The sequence below is a fragment of the Marmota marmota genome, unplaced genomic scaffold (genome assembly GCF_001458135.2).
Source record: "Marmota marmota marmota unplaced genomic scaffold, marMar, whole genome shotgun sequence".
NCBI lineage: Eukaryota > Metazoa > Chordata > Mammalia > Rodentia > Sciuridae > Marmota > Marmota marmota.
Window position 1 is genome coordinate 1,154,906 of NW_026000171.1, and position 26,724 is coordinate 1,181,629.

The 26,724-nt window shown below is 36.5% G+C and overlaps 1 protein-coding gene and 1 pseudogene across 1 annotated transcript in view; one reads left to right on the forward strand and one right to left on the reverse strand.

Annotated features, from left to right (window-relative positions):
- Window positions 1–5,446: 5,446 nt before the first annotated feature.
- On the reverse strand, window positions 5,447–6,466 carry LOC107154916 (annotated as a pseudogene).
- Window positions 6,467–20,625: 14,159 nt separating this feature from the next.
- Window positions 20,626–26,724, forward strand: part of LOC107154878 (antigen WC1.1-like) — a 55,530-nt gene continuing 49,431 nt past the window's right edge. The window contains exon 1 of the mRNA XM_048787561.1: window positions 20,626–20,692. Within this exon, the coding sequence (XP_048643518.1) occupies window positions 20,626–20,692 (67 nt within the window). The remainder of the gene's footprint in view (window positions 20,693–26,724) is intronic.

A 26,724-nucleotide genomic window follows, 5' to 3' on the forward strand; every position in this document is an offset into this window, starting at 1 on the left:
TATTCTTCTTGTCCCTTATGATATACTTGGGATTTAGGTCAACTTTAACTTGTCTGAGGGTAGAAACACCTGCTTATTTACATGATCCAGGTGAGGAATATGTTTTTTCCCATCCTTTCACCTTCATTTCATGGATGTCTTTGCCTAGAGGTGTGTTCATTGAAGACAGCATATTATTGGATCTTGTTTTTAATCCAATCTGCCAGTCTATGTCTTTTGATTTATGAGTTTAGGCCATAAACATTCAAGGATATTACTGGGATATTATTTGTATTCCTGGTCATTTGGTTTATTTCTCATTTTTAATTTGAATTAGTTTATCCTTTGATTGACTATTCATTCAATGTAGTTTCTCCCTTTGCTGATTTTCACTTTTTTTATTTCATCTTTATGGAATATTTTGTTGAGAATGTTCTGCAGTGCAGGCTTTCTAGTTGTGAATTTTTTTAACTTTTATTTATCATGGAAGGTTTTTATTTCATTTTCAAATCTGAAGCTTAATTTTGCTGGATATAGAATTCTTTGTTGGCATTTATTTTCTTTCAGAGCTTGGTATATATTATTCCAGGACCTTCTAGCCTTCAGGGTCTGGGTTGAGAAATCAGCTGAGATACAAATAGTTTTTCACTGATACTTAATCTGATTTTTTCTCTTACAACCTTTAAAATTATTTCCTTATTCTGTATGTAAGGCATTTTCATTATAATGTGCCTTGGTGTGGGTCTGTTTTAATTTTTTACATTTGGGATACTATAAGTCTCTTGTATTTGATTTTCTATTTCATTCTTTAGTTGAGAAGTTTTCTGATATTATTTCATTGCAAAGATTGTGCATTCCTTTGGTTTAAATATCTGTGCTTTCATCTATCCTGATAAATCTTAAACTTGGTCTTTTCATGTTACCTATAATTATTGGAAGTTCTCTTCATGGTTTCTTACCATCTTCTTGGCATGGTTAACTTTATTTTCAACATTATATATTTTGTGTTCATTGCCTGAAACTCTGTCTTGCAAGTAATCTAATCTGTTTGTGATGCTTTCAATTGAATTCTTAATGTGGTTTATTGATTCCTTCATTTTGAGGATTTCTGCTTGATTTCTTTTCAGGATCTCTCTCTATTGATATGATCTTTCACTTCCAGAAATTCATCTCTGATTCCATTCCTTACATCATTTTTTATGTCACAGATCAGTTCAATTATGCACATTCTAAACTCCTTCTCTGACATTTCTTCTACTGTGTTGTCAATGGATTTTATTATTGGAGTATCTTAGTTTTTGTTATTACCTAGTTTTTTTATGTTGTTTATGTGTCTGCCCATCTGGCAGTATGGACCTGAGGCAATACAGTTTCTTCTCTTTAGACTTAAACCATTTCTGAAGGGTTTTAGTACCTTGCTTTTAAAGGGGGAGACCAATAATAACAGCGCCCAATGCAAACAGTATACAGCCTTAAAAAATTACTTCCTATTAAGATGTCTACAGTTGGGGCTAGGGTTGTGGCTCAGTGGTAGAGTGCTCACCTGGCATACATGAGGCACTGGGTTCGATCCTCAGAACCCACATAAATGTAAAATAAAGATATTGTGTCCACCTAAAACTAAAAAATAATATTTAGAAAAAGATGTCTATAATTTTGTTGCAATGAGCAGAAAATATGTGTTCAATTATTGTCTACAATACAAATAGTAAATTTGCAAAAGTGTTTTATAATTTTAAATGGTGGACAAAGAAAGAATAGAAGTGGTGTAGGATGTTATGTTTATGAGGTAGGAGGAAAGAAGATAGAAGTAAAAATGATAGGAAGAGTGAAAAAGGAATTAATAGAGGTTGGTTGTTAGCAGAAGAAAATAAAGAAAGAGAAACCAGTAAGTGATAGTAAAAAATATATATAAACTAATTTTTTAATTAAAAAGAACAGAAAAAAGTAAAAATAAAAGAATACACAATAAAACTGTAACATACTATTCAGACATCCCAGTTCTCAATAAACTGATATATGCAAAATACTTAGTTTCAAAAATGGTAGAAATGTGACAGAAAAAAGAAAAAAAGAATCTTGAAAAATTAAACAATTGTTTTCACTGCAGTTCAAAAAGTTTCTCAGCTTCCCTTCTAAGCAATTAGGTCTGGAGTTTGATTCTAGCTCTACCCTCGGGATGGTTGGGGTTAGTATGGTGGGAGGCTTAGTCCTAGAGGCAGAACTCCTGGAGGTGGGATGTAGGCTAGGTATGCTCTAGTCTCTTTGCTGTGTGCCAATTGGTTTGGAGATTTGATGTCAGCACACCTCCAGGGTCCAGCAATTGCCAATCCATGTTGGAAAACTACATCTCAGGATTCTCCTTTGGTTTCCTCTTGTATGGTATAGGAGCCTGTTCTTAGCCCCTTATGTCACCTGCAAACCCCACAATTCCTGGTCTCTGACTTAGTCTCCCAACTCAATCTCTCCTGCCCCCACCATTTTGAATTCCTGGTCAGGCACTTCTCTCCCAGCCAGTCCTGAGGCCTGGGTGCCAGGATCTGTGTACCCTTTGCAGTGCTGTATGCTGGACTTGGCAGATAAGAGGCATGTGGGGCCCAGGCACATCAGGGACCCAGCTATTCTGTCAGGTGTATCAACACCAGGCACTGACACCTGTAGGTCAGGTGCGAAGCTATCAGTGATGAGTTAGTCTGAGGTGTATGGAGGGTTTGGGAAACTGGGGACTGGGTATCTGGATGGCCCTATTGGGTGCTGGACTGATGCCAAACCTGGTGGGATCAAGGGACTGGTAGGTGCTGGACTATGAAGGGAGTCAGGGATAAGAATTGTGCCAGGACCCAAGAAGTGCCAGTCTGAGTGGGCCCAGAAACCCAGTGGGTGATGGACCAGCCTCTGGACTCAGGGAGCTGGGGAGAGCCTAGCTTTCTCCAGCCTCTCTAACCTGTCTTCCCCTGGGCAAAATGCTCCCAGTTTCTGACTTTCCCCAGAATTGCTAGGATCAGACAGGCCCACACCAACCTAGTGACAAACTCACAGATCTGCATTTCAGTTTCCATAGGATCTGCCAAACTGTAATCTCAAAATGGCTTTCAGATTGAGGACAATTGATAAACTCCTGTGGAGAGGTTTTTAGGTTTTTGTTTTGTTTATTCGATTAATGAGTCTTGCTGTCTTGGTTAGGGCAGACTGCCCCTCCAGACTCAGGAATTTTCATTCTAATCCTTGGGGAAAAATGGGATTCCCTCTATTTGAGTTCTGGGTAGCTGAGTTAAGAGAAATGCTGCCTGACACTAATCCACAATCTTCCCTCTCCTCAATTGAATTTCTTTGCTGAGTTTTAAGTAGGTTATTTGTCTACTTAAAACTATTGTTGAGTTGTAATAGGTTTTATGTATTTTGCAAACAGGTTCCGTATAAAATACATGATTTGGAAAATTCTCTCCATAATGTGGATTTTTTTTCTCTACGTTTTGCATATGACATTTGGGAACATTGTCATTTGAAATATGAAACATTTTAATTTTAATGAAGTTGAATTGATCTACTTTTTCTTTTATTGCTTCAGTTTTTGGTATCATATTTCTTGCTTCAGATTGTCAAATCCAAGGCTGTGAAGATTTACACCCATATTTTCTTCAAGGGTTTTTATAGTCTTGGCTTGGCTGTCTCATTCATTGGGTTAATTTTTATATATGATGTGTGGTATAAATCACCTTTTATATTTTTGCTCATGAATTGTCCATTGTCCCAGCATTATTAAAAGCAAAATCAAACTACTCCTTCTCCATGAAAGCAAATTGATACCTTGTCAAAAATCAAAAGATCATAAATGAAAGTATATATTTTCCTTTATTCAATTGATATTATATGTCACATTGATTCTTAAACCTTATATTCTTGAAATAAATCTAACATGGTCATGATGTATATAATTCTTTATGTATACAACTAACTTCAGTTTCTTAGTATTTTGTCAAGGAGACTGTGTGTGTGTGTGTTGTGTGTGTGTTGTGTGTACACAAATATATAGAATACATATATTCTTCAGGGATTTTGGTCAGTTGTTTTTATTTCTTGTGCAGTATTTGTCATATTTTGGTATGAGGAAAATACTGGCATCATAAAGGTAGATAAGCTACAAAATCATACCATGTTCTGTTTTCAGGTTATTCTCTTAACTGAAGTTATGAGTCATCTGAGTGAGTAATCCAATTCCTAATATGGACAATCTACTCCAAGAAATAGGGCATAAGATAAAGTTCTAATGAATTTTTCAGGATGCTTGGGCTGCCTTTTCAGTTTGGAAAAGTTGAGGCACATTACACAAGGGTACTTCATGCTCATCCACAATATCTTCCTCCTGGGGCTCCACTGACAGCTCACCACAAAGAGCAGCACAGGAAACCACATGAAGACCATTTGATGTCACAGAGTGCAAGTGGTGATCGAACAGCAAAGCCTTTCTTCTTATGGGAAGCAAAAGTTCTGTGTCACTAAATGAAGAACTGCAAACCTTTACTTTAGGGTACAGACAAACTCAGTGCTTCTGAAGAAGAAGTAGAAGCAAAACAAGTCTGCCTCTTGCTTCTTTTCTCTTGTTTAGGGGTGAAGGAAAAATTCTCTAGCAAGGAGTTGGTAAGAAAAAAAAAAAAAAACTTGGATCTGGAAACCAAAACTAATACTAACCAGAGGTCTGCTCACTACTGAGGAAGTAGCATAAAACAGCTACAAAAGATCAACCACAGGTACATTTCAGTTTGCTCCTGTGGGGAGAAGCAGCACAGATGCTGAGAAGATCCACACTGTAAATTCAAACACAAAAGGTATTTGCTCCCACAGTGAACTTAACACCAAGTAATAAGAATGAGATCTGAGGGAAGAGAGAAGCCAAGGCTATCATAAAATACCGTAGAACAGGTGGTTTAACTACAGAACTTTTCCCCTCACAATTCTTTTTTTTTTTTAGAAAATGTCCTACAATGTGCATTTTATTTCATATCTTTATAGAATGTTTACATATAGTTATAACTCTCAAGAAAATGTATTTTCTTTACCAATTGTATGTAGTGCCTAAATCTTTCACTTTAACATGGACAATGGGAAAGAGTAGAAATCCACATTGAATGCTATTCTACAGAAGTTGTAATGGGCTGCAAGTGTGCCAATCAGAAAGGAATGGAAACCTTAGAAGAGCAGTGTGGCTTTCAAATCCTTGGCTTCAGTGAACACAGGCATACTGGATCCATAGTCTCATCTTGCAGTAAAACTCAAGACAAAATAGTGTTGGGACAAAATTCTAAATTGTACAATATTGAACAAAAGACCACAGGGGACATTTTGTTTAAAGTAGCACCAATCCACAACTGATTGTCTCCGACATCAATCTTCCTGTTGCCCCTATCATTGGCACTTTGAGTGGAAATCTTTCTACTTCAGTAAGGAGTCTTCCACTGACTAAGCAAACTGTGTGGCTAAACTCTACGTAAAGTGTGGCAATGTCAACCTGGGAAATGGCACATTTAAACCATTATTGCCCTAACATAGGCTTGCCGTTTTTGGTGTTTTCTCCCTACCTCCTGCCCTAGCTGGTGTTTTGTGGATGTTTCTGTGACGGTGGTAAAAGTAAATAAAAATGTATTTAAGGGGTATCATGGTAAGCAGGTGTTTAGAAACAAAACAACAAAAAATAAAATAAAAGAATGTGGCCGCAGCTAAGGAGGTTTTCTCATGTTGTTTAACTCCAGCAAAGTCTGATCCAGCATCTGATGCATACTAAGGTTTTCTTCTTTGGCATGAGCCAAAAAGATGTCTAAGTCATCAATGCTTTTCTCCAATTTAGTTACTGACCTCTCCGCAAACTCAGCCCGAGTCTCAGCCTCCTTCAGCTTGTCAGAAAGGACCTTGATCTCTTCCTCATATTTGTCTTCCTTCTGAGAGTACTTATCCTCTGCAGCCATTAATGCTTTCAAGGTCTGATCCATTATTCTTAATTGTTCTTCCAGCTGTCGAACTTGGCCTTCTGAGAGCTCAGCCCGCTCCTCTGCACGTTCCAGGTCACTTTCAATGATGACCAGCTTACGGGCCCCTCTTCATATTTTCGGTCGGCATCTTCAGCAATGTGCTTGGCCTCTTTCAGTTGGATCTCCTGAATTTCCATTTTTTCTTCATCCTTTTGGGCTCTACTTTCAATGACTTTCATGCCTCTCTCGCTTTCATCTGCTGCTTTTTCAGCCTCCACCAGCTTCTGCAAAGCTGTTGCCAGACGCTCTTGAGCACGATCCAACTCTTCCTCAACCAGCTGGATGCGTCTGTTCAGAGAAGCTACATCAGCTTCAGCGGTCTCCCTCAGCTTCCTTTCAAGGTCCAGCTCGTGCTGCAGGCTGTCCGCCCGCTCCTCCGCTGTGTCCGCCTGCTACTGTAGGCTCCGGATCTTTCTCCGCACCGCCTCCAGCAAGCTGCTCGCCGCCATCGCAAGGGAGGCGGCGGCCAGCGGGTTGCGGTGGAGAGGCCGGCTGCTGCGCTAAGGCCACCAGGGCTGTTGCTGCAGCCGAGCGCCGGTCCACCCCGCCCAGGCCGCTCTGCGCGACGGCGGCGCCCCCAGCCGCCCAGGAGCCCCCTCACAGTTCTTAACCACAAAAATCAAAGGCGAGGAATAAATCCTAACTAATTCTATTAGGCCAGCATTACTCTAATACCAAAACCAGAAAAAGACATTGCAGGAAAAGAATACTACAGACTAAAATTTCTCATGAATGTAGTTGCAAAATTCTCAATGAAATATCAGTGAAAGGAATGCAAAAATGTATTAAAAGAACATGACCAAGTGAATTTGTCCCAGGTTTACAAGGCTAGGTCAACATTTAGAAATATCAAAGTACTCCATCAGGTCAAAGAGATAGACAAGGAAAAAAAATATGCTGACAAGGTATTTGTCAAAATATGATACCCATTCCTTTTTTATTTTTTTTTTAAATTTTTTAATACTGGGGATTCAATTCAGGGGCACTCAAACACTGAGCCACATCCTCATACTTTTTGTTTTGTTTTGTTTAGAGACAGGTTCGCAGTGAGTTGCTTACCGCCTTGTCATTGCTGAGGCTGGCTTTGAACTTGGGATACCCCCTGCTTCAGTCTCCCAAGACACTGGGATTACAGGTGTGCACCTGCCCACCTGATATCCATTCTGGTTAACAAATAAACTCTCAAGACAACCTAGAGTGGAAAGTTCTTCAACTTGATAAAGAAGTTCTACAAAAGAAACCTAGAGCAAAATCATACTAAATGGTAAAAATCTCAAAGCTTTCTCACTAAGATAGAAGAAAAGACAAGGAATTCCACCTTCATCATGCCTATCATCATGCCATCCTAGAAGTCTTTGATAATGCAATAAAACAACAAAAGGTAAGTAAAAGTATACAGATATGGAAGAAAAATAATTCAAACTCTATTTGTAGATGAAATAATTATCTGTGTAGAAAATATATCAACAGAGTCAACAACAAAAACAATAATTTCTGGAACTACAAAGTGATTACAGCAAGGCTGCAGGATGGAACGTTACTACATTAAAGCCAATCACTTTCCTATTTACCAGGAAAGAACATGAGGAATTGTACATTAAAAACACATTAACATTGACAAAAGCACCCACAGAACAAAGACTTAGATATAGATCTAATATGTAGTAGATGTATAAAAGGAAAACTATACAAGTTTAATTAATAATAACAAAGAACTAAATAACAGAGATACTCCATATTCTTGAGTAAGAAGTCTCAAAAATATTAAATGGAAATTTTTTTAATTTTTTGTGAGTTTTAAATAGAGGGCCATTCTGACTAGCATGACAAATTTTTGAATCATTTCAATTCATCCTATCAGAATATGAATCATCCCTTTCTCTAGTGCAAGGTACAAGATATTTTGAGAGTGAGAGAGACCGCACTCACATAAATTGTATTAAACTATATTGTTATAGTGTTTTATTTCATTATTAGTTTTGCTATTAATCTTTCATTGTACCTAATTTATAAATTAAGTGTAATCATAAGCATGTACTTGTAGGGAAATATAACACATGCAGAGTTTGGTACTATCCAGTTTGGCATTCACTGAAGCTCTTGGAATGTGGTCCCATGGATAAAGAGGGACTATTTTATCTTCTCAAATAATAAGATGAAGTGAGAAGTTGATAACATAAATCAGAACTAGACATTTCACAAATTTGTTGAAATTGACCAACATACTTGATGAATGGATGAAAGAAGAAATCAGAATGGAAATTACAAAATATTCAGAGATGAAAGAAAATGAAAACACAACATGCCACAATGATGAAATCATGAGAGCAGTGCTAAGAGGGAAAATTCTATAAAGTGAAAATTTTTAAAAAAAAAAAAAGATCTTGAATCAACAACCTAATATTACAACATGAGGCCCTAGAAATAGAAGAACAAACTAAATCAAAGTCTAACAAAAAATGGAAGTAGTGATGAAAGCAAAAATAAGTACAGTAGAGACTAGAAAAGCAAGATAAAGCTAATGAAACCAAAATTTAGGTCTTTGAAAAGATGAAGAAAACTGAACTGCCTTTATCAACATAAAGTAAGAAAAAAAACAAGAGAAGACATCGATTATTAGATGTTTAATTGAAAATGGGGCACTATTGCCAATTCTATACAAATAAAGTGTGAAAGTACTGTAAACAATTGTTAACCAAAAAAAATTGAATAACCTAGGTAAAATGGATAAATTCCTAAAAACACAAAAGCTACCAAAATGAAATATATTGGAATATTTTCTCTATCATCTTTTTGGTTTTTTCTTTTCTTATATAATAGTACTTCTTCCTTGCTAGCTTGATGAAACAGAATAATATAGAAATCTAGACATATGTTTTACTAAAGTTAACCTTTGAGAAACATTTTAATTCCCTGATACTTATTGTTTAATTAAGCTCATTATGTCTGTTTAATTTAATAATTTGTGGTACAAAGGTGTATTAAGAATTGTAATGCAAAAATAAATAAATAAATAAATTTTAAAAAAATAAAAGCAGCATCATATATATTTTATAAAATTGTGAACTTATTTAACTGATAATATCCTTATACCTCGGGAATGACTTTCTAGCCTATGTATAATTCTAAGTTCAAAGTTATTGCTTTTTAAGATTTTATAAGGCTTTCTCTATTATCTTCTTATAAACACTTTTGCTGTTTAGAGTCAATCTGATTCACACTTCCTGGCAGATCACACATTCCCTTTCACTTGGATGCTAATTTGGCACTTTTTAGATTTCTATATAATTTGGCCAGGTATGGTTGCTTTTAATTATGGCAATGTACTAGTGTTTTCAAATTGAGATTGCATCTCTCCTTTTTTTTTCTTCTGTGAAATTTAATCTGTTAGTTCTAAATTCTTTCTTTTTCACCAGCTTTATTTCCTTTCTTCTGGAATTTCATATAAGTAGATGCTATCTCTCTGTCCTTCACCATTTCACTGATATTTTCTCTCATCTTTTCTCTTGCCTTCTTGGTAAAATTTATTCCAAGTCACTATTTTTTTACTTTTTGTTGTTTCATTATTTAATTTCTTATCTTAGTAATATTGGTACTTCCCTGATATGAGTCATAGACCCAGCAATGAGATTGGTACCAGAGTTCTGTGGCTATAGGACAAGGAATAAATGGGGAAATGAAAGGTCACAAGATTCACTATTTTGGCAGGAACAGAAATTTATGAATAGAACACAAATTGTCCCATTTAAGAAAAAAATGTTTAGAGAACATAATACAAGTGCTCATAATTTTTGAGCCAAACTAAATGAAATAATATCAATTAATAAATCAAATTCAAATGTCTACAACTAAATGCCCCTTTTATCTCTGAAATTAATCAATGGTGAAGCTGCTATGTTAGAAGATTCTAAACATACTACAGATCTTTTAGAGTGATCCAAAATACACAAACCACACCATAATTTTCATCAAGGTTTCTTGCATTGCTGTTAATCAGATATGACCAAAAATGCAGGATGTGTTTCTGTTTGTCATTATAACCATTTGCGTTTGTCACCATAGTGGTATATAACAGGAAGGAAATTTTTGCCCTAATAAGAAAAAACGTAAGTTGCTTTTGTACTCAGGAAATGGGGGTGGGTTGTAGGTAAGTAAGAGTTAACACTATGTGTGCTGTACTACAGGAGGTTAGTCAGTGCCCAATCATTATGACTTGGTTCATATTTCTAACAGTAAACCTACTGTGTATAATGTTTTTTCATTAGTAAAGTCTTTTACAAAGACTGTGACCAGAAGTAGATAAAATTCTTCTGACTTTAATAGAGGAATAATATTTTACTGGCTTACTCTCCTGTTAAATCTCTATATCCAAGCCTAAAAGGGTCAATTCAAGAGGATTTGTGGAAGCCAATTCAAACCTTGCAAAAGAAAGAAACCAGGAAATGTTGGGAGAGAGAGGGGGAAATCTATACAAAGTTATGGAAACAATTAGGGTGAAAATGGAAAGAAAGATGAAGAGAAATACCCCCAGAAGAAAGAAACATGGAAGAACAGAAATGGCAAATTAAGGGCTGGGGATGTGGCTCAAGAGGTAGCACACTCACCTGGCATTCGTGCGGCCTGGGTTCGATCCTCAGCACCACATACAAAAACAAAGATGTTGTGTCTGCCGAAAACTGAAAAATAAATATTGAAATTCTCTCTCTCTTTAAAAACAAAAGAAATGGCAAATTAAAATTAGGTCCATATGCTTATAGTTACATTGCACTTTCATTTTAAGAATAAATATTTATCAATGTCCACTACATAAAATAAACTTCCAAGAATAATGTTTTGAAGAAAGAAAAAACCACAAAATGTTCACACATTAAGTAAAATCATGCAGAAAGAAAATAGAAGCATAGGAAGAAAAATAGAGTCTAAGAATTCATCCAGAAAACACTTACAGGCTGTGTTAGACACACAACAGCCAGGACACACCCAGGAGCCATTAGAAATACACCAGAGTGTACAGAGAGCTAATGCTTCAACTACTTTAAGTCTTGTGAAATTGATAAGATAATTTGGACTTGTTATCTGCAGATGTTAAGTTTATGCCCAGCAAACTTGCAAACTCTAATGATTTTCCCAGGAAGCTCAGAGTTTAGCAAGTCTGACCCTACTATCTGCAGTGTGTCATCCTGTTCACACTACCACAGCAGGTCAGAAATAAACAGCCTCATTCTCCTTCTCTTCCATTGATAGGCACACATTGGGATGGAATTAGGGATAAAAGTAAGCACTTTTAATACTTAAGAGTTGATCATTTGAATTTCTTGTACCCACAGCTTAAACCTAGAGGGTTACTTCATTTCTTCCAAACACATAATTCAAATAGGAATACAGAATAATTTAGAGAGAATATAACTTCTTACAAGAGAACTATTTTCCAAAAAATTTTGTATCATATCTTCCAGGATATGAGTTAAGAAGAATATCCACATTCATCATCGTTACATGATAAATGAGGGAACAATAGCCTAGATACCAACAGAACATCATTAACCCCAGTCCTAATTCACTTATAGCACTATTTGTGTATGTGCAGGCGCACACGCCAGGGATTGTCCCTAGGGGTGTTTAATCACTGAGCCACATCCCCTGCCTTATTTATTTATTTATTTATTTATTTATTTATATCTTGAGACATGATCTTGCTCAGTTGCTCAGGGCCTCACTAAATTGCTGGCTTTGAACTTGGAATCCTCCTGCCTTAGCCTATGGAGCTGCTGGTATTACAGGCATGCACCACCACACCTGGCTCTAGCAATATTTTTACTCACCAAGGGACAGAGTTTATGACCTTTTCCCATAGAGAAAATGACAAGAAGAAATAAAAAATTGTTGCCTCATACAAAATCTATGTGTGTTATGAGTTCAATTGAATTTGTTTACGTCATAAAATCACAGTAGGTATAGTGGTATATCACAGGGTTAGAGTCCTTGCATACAATGAATGAGGTTTCATTCCCAGCAAAGCAAAAAAAATATGTTTTTATTACTCATTAGCACAGATGAAGTGCCAAGCACTGTAGTTAGACCTAAAAAGACAGAATTGATCTTGGAAATGAATTGGGGTCTGAGATCTCCATGGTCAACGTTTCAAAGTTAAGAATTTAAAAATCTGATTCTAAATGACTTCCGCAGCTTTTTATTCCAATTTCAGATTTTATTTCTATTATTTTGAGGTTAATAATTTTCACTTAGTTCTGTCACAACTGCATCTTTTTCCATATAACCAAATTCCAGTCATTGTGGGAGGACCCAAAATGACATGAAGAAAAGAATGTGTAATTAGCACAAATGTTTCCGGACTATTCGGGCATTTTAAATGTGAGGTCATCTGTGGGGAAAGAAACACTAGCTTTGAAGCTGGACCTAGTGTCCCCCTCAGTCTGACCACAAGTCACTCACCTAGGGTTTCACCCTGGAAAAGAAAATATATCTGTGGACTAAAATGGCCAGGTTGTGAATGTTGTAAAATCAATTTGTTTGACATCACAAGATGTTCACAAACGTCTCTCAATTACACAAAACCAATCAGAATGGTCAAAGTATGGATGACATCTTAAAATGGAACAAAGCCTGCATTCTTCAATCTGAATACAACTGTGATCATTTCTGTACCTCTAGTTTGGAACAAAATTTAACATGTTTCAATACAAACATGCTGATGCTGATTTTTGGGGGGGTGGGGGAGGACTGGCAACTGAACTCAGGGGCACTCAACCACTGAGTCACATCCCCAGCCTTATTTTGTATTTTATTTAGAGACGGGGTCTCACTGAGTTGCTTAGCACCTCACTTTTGCTAGGCTGGCTTTCTACTCAGATCCTCCTGCCTCAGCCTCCAGAGCCACTGGGATTATAGGCATGCAATACCACATCCAGCCAAACATGCTGATTCTTTGTGTAATATTCCTGATTTCTTGAGCTCAGTATCCTTACTTCCAACTCCTATTCTTTTTTTAACCTTTTTTTTTACTTATTTATTGTTTTATGTGGTGCTCAGGATCTAAACCACTGCCTCACATGTGACAGGCAAGTGCTCCACCACTGAGCCACAACCTTATTCTTCATTCACAACTTACTCCTCTCCAGATATTCCTCCTTCAACTCGTGTAAAAAGCAATCAGAAATAGCAAATTTAGAATCAAGTTAAAGTGAAGAGCCAGAGACAAAGCAGAGCCTGCTAAAGGCATCAGAATCATGGGCAAGGTAAAAGCACAAAATACAGAGGAACCCAAATAGAAATAATTCTAAGCAACACTAAACAAAAAATTGTTGACCTCAGTTAATGATCTTGGAAATATATCTCAAGGGAATTATTGGCAGGCACTGTGAAGTGTGATTGCTCAGTCTATATAATTAACTACATGAAATCAGAGACAGGAAATATGAATATCCCGTTTTTCCTGGGAAAAATCTTAGGAAATTGGCGGCAAGAAGGTACAGCTCTGTTACCATCTATATAATTTTGAACATATTAATGATATTTAAACAAGAAATTCCACATTTTCATCTTACATTATATCCTGAAAATTATGTAACCAGTCCTGCTGTGGGTCTTAAATAATTATGAAGTTATTACGTTCACTCACCAAACCCTGCCTAGTGAAAATGAATACGTAGCCAAGAAATCCTAACATATTAGTAACTATAAAGTATCAAAATATTGTGTCAGAGTTATGTCCTTTGCTACTATATTTCTCACTTTGTTTTATATCCCTAATTAACCCAAAAATATCTTTTATAATCCATGTCATTGTTGTGTGTTTTAGTTAGCTTTCTTGCTGCTGTGACTTAAAGACCCAACCAGCACAACCCGTTGGGGAGAAAAGGTTTATTTAAAGGCTCACAGTTTTAGAGGTCTTAGTCCATAGAAGGCTGGCTCTATTTCTTGGAACTCGAAATGAGGCTGAACATGATGGCGGAGCATGTGGCAGTGGGAAATAGTTCACGTCACAGTGACCAGGAGCACAGAGACTCCACTCACCAGATACAAATATATACCCCAAACTCATGCCCCAATTCCCATCTCCTCCAGCCACACCCTACTACTTCAGTTAATCTTATCAGAAATGAATTCACTGATTAGGCTAAGGCTACAATCTAATAATTTCTCCTCCATATCTTCTTGCATTATTTCACACATGAGCTTTTGGAGGACACCACATCTAAACCATAACATTGTGTCTGGAAAGATGAGGTCACAACATTGTGAAATACATGTGTGACTGTAACTATAAGAGGGAGCCTCTCACAAGATCCAATCTCTTTCAATCTCCCTAAAGGTGCCTAGAAATAAGAGAAATTATTTAAGAAAGTGATCCTTATTGAGAATAAAAATTATGAGCCCACTCAGGTTTTGTCTACAGGAAGGCTTGGCAATTAATGACTCAAACTCATCCTCCCTGAAAATAATTAATTCGCTTTTATCTGTTTATGAGGAACAGTCCTCTGGGGTAAAGAAATTGTAAGGCCCAGGGCAAAATTAAAATGCAGAGTCTCTTGTGTAAAATCTACTGATAGCAGAGCTATAAGACAGCACATGATGATGCTGTGCTGTCCCTTGGATCCCATTCCCAGGAAAGTAGCCCTGGGTATGTCCATCTCATTATTTTCACATAGATAAAGCTAAGAAAGAATTACAGGCCCTGAAAACCATTCATTTTTGTTACTATTTTCTAGGCCATAAGCCTCTGTCCTCTAAAAGCCGACAAGAGTCCCACATGGAAAACATGAAGTTGATGTGGACCTGTTCTTAGGGATCAGGACAGGGTCATCCTGGATCTAACAATGACTTCTGAGCGACCTTGAGAAAGCCCCATACTATTCACTTTCAGTTACTTCCTGTATGGAATAGTATTTTACTGTGCCAACCTTGTGATCCCTTCAAGTATTGACAACCTCAGAGTCTGTGATTAAAGACCTTTTGGACAGTTGTTAGAGCTACCAACTTCAAAATTTGTAAGTATAATTCCATTCAAACAAAATGTTCAAGAAAGCCTAATATCTTTCAGTAAAATGGAATTTCTCCACTATCTCACCCTAAAGTTTTATGACTTTTTTTAATCTAATGATATGTCTTAACTAAAAATTCATATCTGAAATCATTAGAGAAGCCATAAACATGGAGAACACAGACTGTTTTCTATTCTTTGAGGTCACAAGATAGTCAAAAATGTCACAGAGAAAAAGGAAAATAGAATGTAAGCTAGAAACATTTAAGTTAGAAAAGCATTCCTTAAAGGATAATCCCAAGAGAACCAGATGCTCCCTTTCAGAGAACAGATGTTTTAAATTAAATAACCTCTATTACCTTCAGTATCTCTTCTATATAAAGCCACATCCTACCTCATCCCCATTCCCCAGAGGATATTTACCCACATTGCCTAGAATATCTCTGAAACCAATTTGGTCTTCACACCTCTTAGTGCATAAAGGCAGCTAGATTTCTGAGGCGGGACTCAGAAATGCTGAGTGCAGACTTTGCCACACAGACAGTGTGAATAACCCCAGATGATGGTTTATGGGGAGAACATGCTAGGGACTTCCCCTGACTCCAACTCTTTCTTCTCCCTGGTCTCAATACCATCATGGAAGTCTTCACATGCCACCTCACAGATAATATCACATGCAATGAAGATTGAGATAAAGCTGAGAAAGAACATCATGGAACACCTTCATATAACCCTTGAGGTCTCTGGGACTGCTATCAGATCAGCAGAGTCCCCACAGTCTTCATGTTCTCTGTGCTCTGAGAACACTAAAAAAGGACACCCACTCCTGGCCCGCCCTAACTTGGTTCCTGGTCCCATGGGCCCATCCCTGCTGTTATCATATGTTACATCATGTTTCCTTGGCCCTTGTAATCCAGTCACCGAGGCTTAGATTTTAGAGAAGTACAGTATCATTTTCCAGAAAATGCAGTAAGGACAAGATGCACACTCAGTAATGCACATCACACTGGGTGCCTTCGCATCCACTTCCCAAAAGTTTTCCTCATCCCAGGATCTTTGTGTTGTCTAAAGTTCTCTTTGGCTGGTATCTCTGGGGGCAGCCCATAAAGGGAATGAATGATGTTGGGAAAAGGTATAACGGCAGCCACACCCCAAAAACCCCAACGTGGTGCCTGAGGAGCTTCTCTTCCTGCCTTTCCCTTTCCCACCGGCTCAAAAAACTCCTGAATGAGGCTTTGAAATTGAAGCCAAAACTGAAGTGGACACCCCAGGAAGTTAGATGTGCCAAGAATGTGGAATGTCTACTAAGGAAAGCTGCAAGAAGTGAGTAGAGTCAACCCAAAAGAGGTCATGTGGGCTGCAACTGGCAAGGTCATAGAGGCAGAAATGCCTAAACCCTAGGAGCTCACAGTCCACCACCATGTTCCCCAGATGCCAGACATGGAGCTACCAGATTTAAAGTTTGCCCTCCTGGGTTTCAGTCTTACTTTAATCCAGTCTTTCCTTTATATCCCCGTCTTTCTCTCCTTTTAAACTAGGAATATTTACCTGCCCCACAATTGTATGTAGGACATATGTAATTTGTCATTTTTTTTTATTTTTGCAGTTAATAGCTGCCTTGAGTCTCGGATTGGACGTGTTTTTTTAGGGAATGCTTTGGACGTCTTTGGACGTGGATTTTTAGGAAATGCTGGGACTTTAAAGACTATGGAGACTCTTGAAAATTGAATGCATTTTGCACTGTGAGATACCCATGAGCCTTTGGGGAACAGGGACAGAATATGATGCTTTGGATCTAAAAAGTCCCCCAAAGGCTCATGTATTGAAGGCTACATACCCACCGCAGCACTGTTCAGATGTGCAGCTTTGTGGAGTTATTAAATCCCATGGGGACTCTAACCTCATCAGGGGAGTAATCTTTCAGCAGATTTATAATTTGAATAAATTACTTGAAGTTGGTGGGAACTATATGAGCTAGGACCTAGTTGAAGGGTATGGGTCCTTGGAAGTATGCCTATAAGAGCTATCTTGTCCCCAACCCCTTCCCCACCTCCCTCAGTGCCTCTTTCTCTTCCCTCTCCTCTCCCTCCTGGCAGCCATGAATTGAGCAGATTTCCTCTGCCCTGCCTTTCCACATTGGCCCAAAGCATTGGAACCATCCAACCATACTGAAATCTCTGAAATCATGAGCCATAACAATTTTTTTCTTCTTTAAGTTATTTTTGTCAGGTATTTTGTCACAGTGATGAAAAGTTGACTAACATGGCTACTTTTTCCTTGGGCCATAATACAAAGCTAGGTGCAGTGGTACATGCCTGAAATCCCAGAGGTTCAGGAGGCTACAGCAGGAAGATCACAAGTTGAAAGCCAACCTTAACATATTAGGAGAGCCCTAAGCAACTTAGCGAGACCCTGTCTCAATATAAAACATTTTAAAAGAGTTTGGGATGTTGCTCTGTGGTTAAGTGTCCCTGGGTTTGATCTTTGGTACAAAAATATAAAATAAAATAATAATGTATATAGAAACAAAGAAAAAAACATTACTAAGGTACATTGCATAATGTGGTCTATAGTACAATGGAACACCACATAGCCCTATAAGGAAGGAAATTCTCTACCAGCTGCCACATGGATTAAGATCAAAGACTGACTATTCAGTTAAAAATGGTCTTTAGATAATAAATTTTATGTGTTTTCCCATAAGGAACAAATAATTGCAATTTATATATACAAGAATTAATCAAAAATAAAAATTAGAAACATAATAAAATATCATTTGCAATAACTGAAAAACACATATTTATGTATACATTCAAAAAGATATATCCAAGATTTTTTATGCAGGAAGTTTAAAAAGGAATAAAATATATTAAAAAGAAAAATAGACACACTGTATTCGTAGCTTAGAAAATCATTAGCTAAAATCATTATGTAAAGTCTGTCAAAAGGCTTTATACATATTAACAAGCTTATTTTAAAGTTTATGCAAAAAGGAAATGAGAATATCTAAAAATGGGGAGGAAATAATAATGTTGAAGGAGTCAGTACATGCACTGTCAAGACATTTACAGTGATGATAATGAAGACCCTCTGGCATAAGTGAAGGGACTGGCATGTGAGTGGATGGAACAGAACAGAGAACACTGATAGACTCACACAAACAGTCAACTGAGTTTTTACAAAGGTGCAAAAGCAATTTGTTGGGGAAAGCTAGGATTTCAACAGGTGCTGGCAATGCAATTAGGCATTCATGAGCAAAGAAGAAAAACCTTACCTTTCACATCCTATACAAAATTAACTGAAAATGCATCCTGGGTTTAAGCATAAAACATAAATCCACAAAACTTTTAAAATATGGTTTAAGAGAAAATCTTTGTGATCTAGGGCTTTGCAAAGAGCTATTAGATGACACCAAAATCATGATCCATAAAGGTAAAAATTGATAAATTAGACTTACTCATAATTAAAAACTCTCTTTCTATAAAATTCCATGTAAAAAAGAAAAAAAGACAAGCTTCAGACTGAGAGAAAATATTTGCAAAACAAATATCTGATAAAGAAGTTATATTTAGAATATATAAAAATTTGTCAAAACAACACTAAAAAATCCAATTTGAAAACTGAAAATAGACATCAACAGACAATTCAACAGAAAAGATACATGAATGTCAAATAAGCCTGTAAAAAATGTTCAGCAAAACTAGCCATTAAAGAAACAATTTAAAACTATGACACAATATCACTATAATCTATCAGAATAAAATGAAAAATACCAACTACTAAATGTAAGAATGAATGCAAAATTTAGATCTCTCATGCATGGCTGGTGACAGAGTTAAGATCCTTATTTTGATATTGTACTATTGTTTTGCAACATGTAACTTTTGGATGAATTGGATTAAGGATATGTGGGTCACCTCTAATTCTTCAAATACCTAATCTATAATCATGTCAGAGAGAAATAGTTTTTAAAACCAGTATGTAACTGTGTTTTCTATAAGAAATTAACCATAAATACAGTCATTGAAAAATGCAAAGAAAAAGGATTTAAAGAGATATAACATGAAAACATTACTCGTGGTAGGGAGGGAGAGCATGGGAGGAATAGATGAATTTTAGATAGGGTAGAGGGGTGGAAGGGAAAGGGAGGGGGCAGGGGATTAGCAAGGATGGGATACATGTATGAAGAAACAAATTGGTGTCAACATACTTTATATACAATCAGAGATATGAAAATTGTGCTGTATACATGTAATAAGAATTGAAATGCATTCCTGTCATTTACTTTTTTAAAAAAATCAAAAATATTTTGAAAAAAACATTACTTGTAATAAAATTAGTATAACTATATTCATATAAGAAAAAGTAGACCCCAAGACAAAAGCTATGACAATATTTAAAGAAGGACCTTTCATGATGATAAAATGTAAAGTTTGTAAAGAAAACTAAACCACCATATATATTCATGCAAATAATGGCAGAGCATTAAAATCCATGAAGCCTGGATGATACAAGCAAATGGAGATATAGACAGAGCTGCTATCTTAAGTGGGATGTTTTAATATCCCTGTAACAGTAATTGATCAAGCAAGTAGACAACACTTCAGGAGGTATGCCATATTGGGTAGAGGTTGAGCAGAGGGCAGAAGAGAATGTGAAAGTGGACTAAGCAGTTTATATGAGAATGAAGGGAAGAGAAGACAGTAAAGAAAGAAAGGCTGAAAAGGAGGACCCAGGAGCAGGCTGTCACCCCATCAATCCCATAAGGACTGGAGTATCAGAGGGAGCAGAGCTGAATTGTAAAATGGGAATTGACCATGTAACTAATTTGGAATCTGTGACTCCACCATGTCCCAGGGGAGTACAATGTATTCACATGTGAAATCAGTAAAAGTTCTCTGAGATATGAATGAAGAGAGAAAGACAGACTATAAATTCAGATTGTCAGTAGAGTTATGGACAGGCTTCACTTATGACCTAGATATGAAAGGGGTGGAAAGTTGAGCCTATGAGGTCAACACTCATATCCCTGTGATGTACTTTTATTCATTCCTCAAAGTCTTTTTATCTTTATAATCCCAATTCATAACTCCCCTTCCTTTTTCTTCTTACTGATAGGGAGATCTTGATTCCATGCAGCCACAACATGCTGGTCCTGTGACACTGGAATCCTCGGTCTCACTAAACAAAAGTCATCTTTTCTTGGTTTCACTGGGTAATAGAAGTGACCCCAAACCTTGCACCTAACTAATCTCAGCAACAGGGTTGACCCTGCTATTGAACCAAATCCCTGAGTTAAATAATTGCATTTTGTATCAGCCTTGAGGACAGAAAGAAATTTGATATCAAAAAGGCTCCTATTTTATATAAAGAGATAAGATTCAGCAGCTAATTTATGTTTTCACTTCAGACACTTCCCTTTTCCTACAGTCTCTGAGGGAAGGGAAGATGTTAAACAATAGATGTTTTCTATTGGCTCCCAGAAGATGGCCATGTCTGTGGATGGCTCTATATAATCCCCTTCCTGCTGTAGGAGCCCTATTAAGACCTGGGAGGGCTCCCTATCTAGGGAGTAAGGGAAAGCCAATGCTGTGACCAGAGGACACAGGAAGCAGAAAGACCATGCAGGGACTCTGCCTTCTCCAGGGACTTGCGTTTCTCTTCCTTACTGTCATAGCGGATGCTCAAGGTAAGCATAGCCCCACTTCCTAAGACCAGGGAGATGCTGGATTAGCTCCAAGTTTCTGGGAAATGGTCCTTGGGATCCTAAATACAATGCCTCTTTATAGATCACTTGGTTTTGACCTAATACGATCCTAAGTGACAGTGAATGCTGATTTTTCTTCTGTAGATTCTCAGTTATTCAAGGACAGCAATAGGATGTTGCAAAGATATAAAGTTTATTCCCAGATTGACCAGAAAGTCTGTTTTAGATTTCCACAATAACATCTGAAAACTCAATTCCCAGTTTTCCCATAACAATTAGAGGCTGGGGCCTTCTTATCTGTTCCTCCTGTACTCTATAGTATGCTTTCTCACTGTATTGGTATTTCTGCCCTTTTAGCAAGTGAGCTGGTGTGTTTGTGTGTATGAAAGACAGAGACAGAGAGGGAATGAGGAAGACAGAAAATAGAAGATAGAAGGGAAGATAGAGGGAGATAGAAGGGCCATAGAAAAAGAGTGATGTGCAGGAATAGAGAAGAGGGAGAAACAGAAAGAGAAATACAAGGAGAGAGAAGACAGGAGCAAAAGATGGTGGGGGGGACCAAAAAATAGAAACAGAGAGCGTGCGAGAGAGAAACTAATGAGTGAAGGAACTTTGAAAATAAAAATGTGAGCAGGAGCATGCCTGCCCATTGGAAGTCAGCTGTTTAGCCAGGAGTCCATAGAAATCACTCTGAGCCATACTTCTGAATTTGATGGTGAGGACGGTTGTGGTGGTGATGATATGTGTGCATGTGTACATGATGAGGGCAGATGTAGACCTCGTTGCCCCTAAAGAAAGCCCCTCAACATGAACTGTATTTATACCACAAATAACCCTGCACCTGCAGTCTGCGCCAGTCATTGAGATTCTTTTTCTTCCTCACAAACCCACAGATCAGGCATTTTCTGACTCACTATAGTGTTCCCCAGCAAGGGCAGAACTTTGTATTTCTGCAGGTGTTTTTCTCTTCCTATTACTTGTTTGTTCTCTCACATGCCAAGAATCTACTGCTTAGAAGAACCCTGTGCTTGTGAAAGTCTTCATGATGAATATTTTCCATTGTGATACCGTCAGATCTTACATGAAATCTGGTCTCCACAGGCCCAGTGGAGTTCAGGTTACCAGTGTTTGAGCTCCTGAAATGGGAATGAACTAGCCACATCACTGGAGAGCCAGCTTTTCTAGTTGCAAGTGTTGATCCTGCCTGCTTCAACAATGTTCCTCACTTCTCTGTCTCTTCTCTGTTCAATTTTTCTTCCCTATTTCAACCCCTCTGTTCAGAAGTCAATGTACCTCTTCTTAGGGAAACTCTATCCCTCAAAACAAGAAAAAGAAGTTCTGCTCCTCATTGCCTTATATTAAGACATATATTATGTCTAGGAACCTCCAGTTCCTTGGGTTCTAGCCATATGCCCATGATGGTTTCCTGTCTGCAAAGCTGTGCTGGCTCTTAGTGGTGTAGGTGGACTCTCAAAATGAAATGTAATGTTGATGTTCTGATTCCATTTTGGTCTCCATCAGCAAGATCAGTGAATGAATTTCTCATCAGAGAAGAAATTTTACCTCATTCAAACAAATGTAATTTTTCCTTAGAGAGAACATTTTATAGAATCGGATTATCAAAACACATGTTCACATATTAAAACACTTGCCTCATATTCTTGCAAAATTTCAACCTTGGTATTATGCTGCCAGAACATTAAAAATTCCCTGATCCTGAAACATGTTACAAGAGCCTTTACTGCCAGTAGTCCAGGTGACCACAGCAGCCTGCCAGATCACACTTGACCCTTTCTGTGGCACAGATTTAATGGGTGTTTCCATGATAGCTCCCACACTGCCTCTCAATACAGTTCCAAGGCATAGCACACTCAGAAGGGCTCCCTCAGAATTCTTCCTAGAGCCACTCAGTTTCTCCTGCTGGCTTATATCTTATATGTCAAGACTAGACTGGTCTCATTACCTGCTGCCTAGTTGTTCTGTGGAGTAATTCCTCTTTATACTGGAAAGTTCCCTAGAGTACCTAGTACACTGCATTGCTAGATGTAATCATCCTTCATTGTGCCTTAACAGGCACCAGTGCTACAACAGTGAGCACACTTCTCAGTGACACAGCCCAGTAGGGTAGGTGGACAACTAAGCCAGTAACAATGATAAATCATGCTATGTACAATAATTAAGATAGTAAAGATGGCTGTGGGAACACAATAGGGAGTCAGCTAACCTACTTAGATGTGGTCAGGGAAGGCTTCCTGAAAGAAACAGAAATACAAAGGAACACTGTATATTTTAGAATTACAACCATTTTTAGATATAAAACTGTGCATATACATCCATAACAGTCTATAAAATGCTATAACAGAAGTCTCCCCATTTGTGTGTTCACACACATTAATTAATATAAATCATTACTTCCATATTATTATTAATTTTTCTATTTTGGGCAAATGCTAACCAATAAGTAGGTAAATAAATATGTATTTTCCACTGTTCTCAGAGTTCTGTTAAATTCTCCTAGATTCAAAGTTTATAACTTTTATCTTAAAACAACATTTGTGACCAGTAAAGTATCATGAAGGTTATATTACTGAGATAGTTTAGCATGTGAATAGAGATGGTCTGGCTTTGAATCTTTATTTTAAATTTACATTGAAATCTAAAGCTCTAAGGTCTTTCATGAAGTGAATACATGTAAACACACAGAAATCAAGAAATAGAATATTAACAACAAGAAGATAACTTCATGTCTCCTTTCAGGCAAGGTTAATCATTTCCCTGACTTCAAGTACCACACATTAATTGAACCACATTGATGCAATCATACAGTTTGTGACACGTTGTTCCTTATTTTGTTTGTTCAACATTATCAGTGTGAAACTCTCTATATTGTTGAAATTTGTTGTATTTCATTACTTACCATTGTTATATAATATTCCATGTGTAACAATATCACAGAATATCTATCTATCCATTCTCCCCTCAGTAGTTTCCAGGTTAGAAGTTATTACAAGTAATGCTGCTGTGGACATTCTTTCGTGTCCTCTGATGAACATGAGGATACAGGTCTGTTGTTTGTGTACATGGTACTATTTCTGGGTCACAGGATGTTAAATAATAGCATATACTGCCAAATAATAGCTGTGTAAATATACCCTACCAATAATATCTAAGAACTCCAGTTCCTACACACTTTGTCCAACCTGATATTTCCAATATTTTTTTTTTCATTTTAGCCATCTGCTAGTGTAGAATTGTACTGCCTCCTGGTTTTAATTGTGTAGCCCTAATGGTTAGGTGGTACTCATTTTATATATTTATTGGCAACATAGGTTATCTCATTAAATCCTTGATCTCTTTTGCCCACTTTTCTTTATCACAATCATAGAAGTACATTTTAATACATTGTGTAGTAGCCAATAGAACATGCAGTAAAATTTCAATCTAGAAGGATGGAATCTGGACAGATGAGAAAGTATTTTAATTTTATTAATATACATGGAACTCTCCCATTTTTTCCAGAATACACATTAATTTCATGAGCAGTTTTTTTTTATTTTGGTTTCTTTTTTGTTGTTGTTGGCTTTTTATATGTATCAAAACAGGATGTTTTTATACATCTGTACATATTAAAATGACAGCTACATTTAAGCAACCTACATCAAGTTAACTCCTCCATTTCCTCACATTGTTAAATTGTGTGTGTGTGCATCTGGGTGTATGTATGGTAACAACTCCTAAAATCTACTCTGTTAGTAAATTCCAGTACATATTACAATGTTATTAACTAAAGTCATGATGTACAATCTGTCTCTAGTCTTATCCATCCTACACAACAGCAACTTTGTACATTTTGGTCTTATTTTCTATTGAGTTGTCTTTCCCTTATAAATTTTTTCTGCCAGTATATGGAGGTTTTGCACTCCTTAATGATGTTTTTTGATAAATAGATGCTGCTATCCATATTATTATCTGATATTGCTTTTATCCAACACAGTTAGATATTTATATAAACTCTGAATAAAATATTCACAATTATGAAGCCATGAAAATATCATATAATACTTTATTTTCAAAACTTTATGATTCTACTTTTCATATTTATAGTCACAATCCATTTAGAATTGATTATTGTTTGTGGTATGAAGTAGGCCTCTTAATTTTATACCCATGACTTACAATTAACCAATTAAATAAAAAGATTATTTTTCTTTCATATGAAATGCAGTGAAGCCTAAGTAATAAATTAGATGTTTCTAGTCCTATGGATCACATTCCAATGCTCTATATTCTATGTGATAATATTATGTGTCTCTCCTTGCACAAAAACCATTTCATCTTAGTCACTGTAATTTATAAAGATTGAGTAAGTTTGTCTCATAAAATAAGTAAGTTTTCTCATAATATAAATCATTTAATTTTATTCTTGTTCATTATAAATGCTTGAATATTCTTGGCCGTTTCAAATGAACTTTAAAATAAGTTTGATAATTTTCCCTCCAAAAATATGACTTTTTGCAGAGCATGGTGGCGCATGCCAGTAATCCCAGTGACTTGAGAGGCTGAAGCAGGAGGATCACAAGTTCAAAGACATCCTCAGCCATTTATCTAGACCCTATCTCAAAATAAAATATAAATAAGAGCAGGGGGTGTGACTCAGTGGTTAAGTGCCCCTGGGTTCAATTCCCAGTAGAAAAACAAAACAAAACAAAAAACATAACTTTTTATTGGGACTGTGTTCAATAATCAGTTAACTATTTCCCCATATCAGTCTAGGGATAATTTTAACAGCTTAGCAACTCTCGATTTCCAATTCACAAGTATGTCTCCTGACTTTCATTTTCTTAATTTCCCTCAATAGTGGTTGCATATTTTCCCTTTGATTTATTTCTATGTACTTGAAGATTTTTGATGTCATTGTAAATGGTATTACTTTGTGTGCATATAATTTATAATTTGACAGATAAATTTTATAAGATATAATTACAAAACAGTACATTAATTCTATTTTAAGCATACAATTTAATTAGAATTGACACATTTTAAGTACTACATTGAAATCACAGAACATTTCTTTTATCAAAAATTTTCTTCATGCCATTTTGCAGCTAATTTCCCTCACTGTTAGCTCCAATATCCAACATAACACTTATTGGATTTGTTATTATATAATGACTTTGTCTATTGTAAAATTTCATATAAGTAGAACTAAACAGTATGTACTGTTTCTCTGAAACAGTATACATCTGTTTCTCAACAAGATATTTTTTAAGTTTCACCTATGTCATTGCATGTGTCAATATCTTATTCCTGCTTATGTTATCCAGTCCCAAAAAAGAATGAGATATTGCCAGTTGTCACAACATGGATGAGCCTCAAGGACATTATTCTAAGTAAAATAAGCCAGACAGGGCAAGAAAAATATTGCATGATCTCTCTAAAATGTAGAATCTACAAAAAAAACAAATTTATATAGATAAGAATCAATATAGTATTTAGGGGTGGGGAGAAAAGGGGGGAATGTTGAAATGTAAGTGAGGATACACAGTAGCAGATATGTAACATGAACAAGTCTAGAGCTCTCACATACAACATGAGAATATAGATAATAAAATTGTGCTATTTCATGGATTCATTCCAAATGAGTAGATTTTAGCTTCTCTCGCCAAAAAAAAAAAATTAAAACTAAATTTAAGTAAGTATGTGGTTTATTGGTTATAATACTTTGCCTCACTATAGTAAATATATGTATGAGTATACATATGTGTGTGTGTGTATATAATTTACCATGGCATCATATTATATACATTAAATATATAGAATAACATTTATTTTAAAATACTTTATTCATTTTTGCATAATAACTACTTATTTATCCATTCACCTATTATGGAACAGCTGAGTGACATCCTAGTTTCATTATTATAAGAAAAAATTTAAAAACATTCATGTCATATATTTCATTGCTTTGGAGTATTATTGAAATTGTCACATCATATTGTCAGTGTATATATATA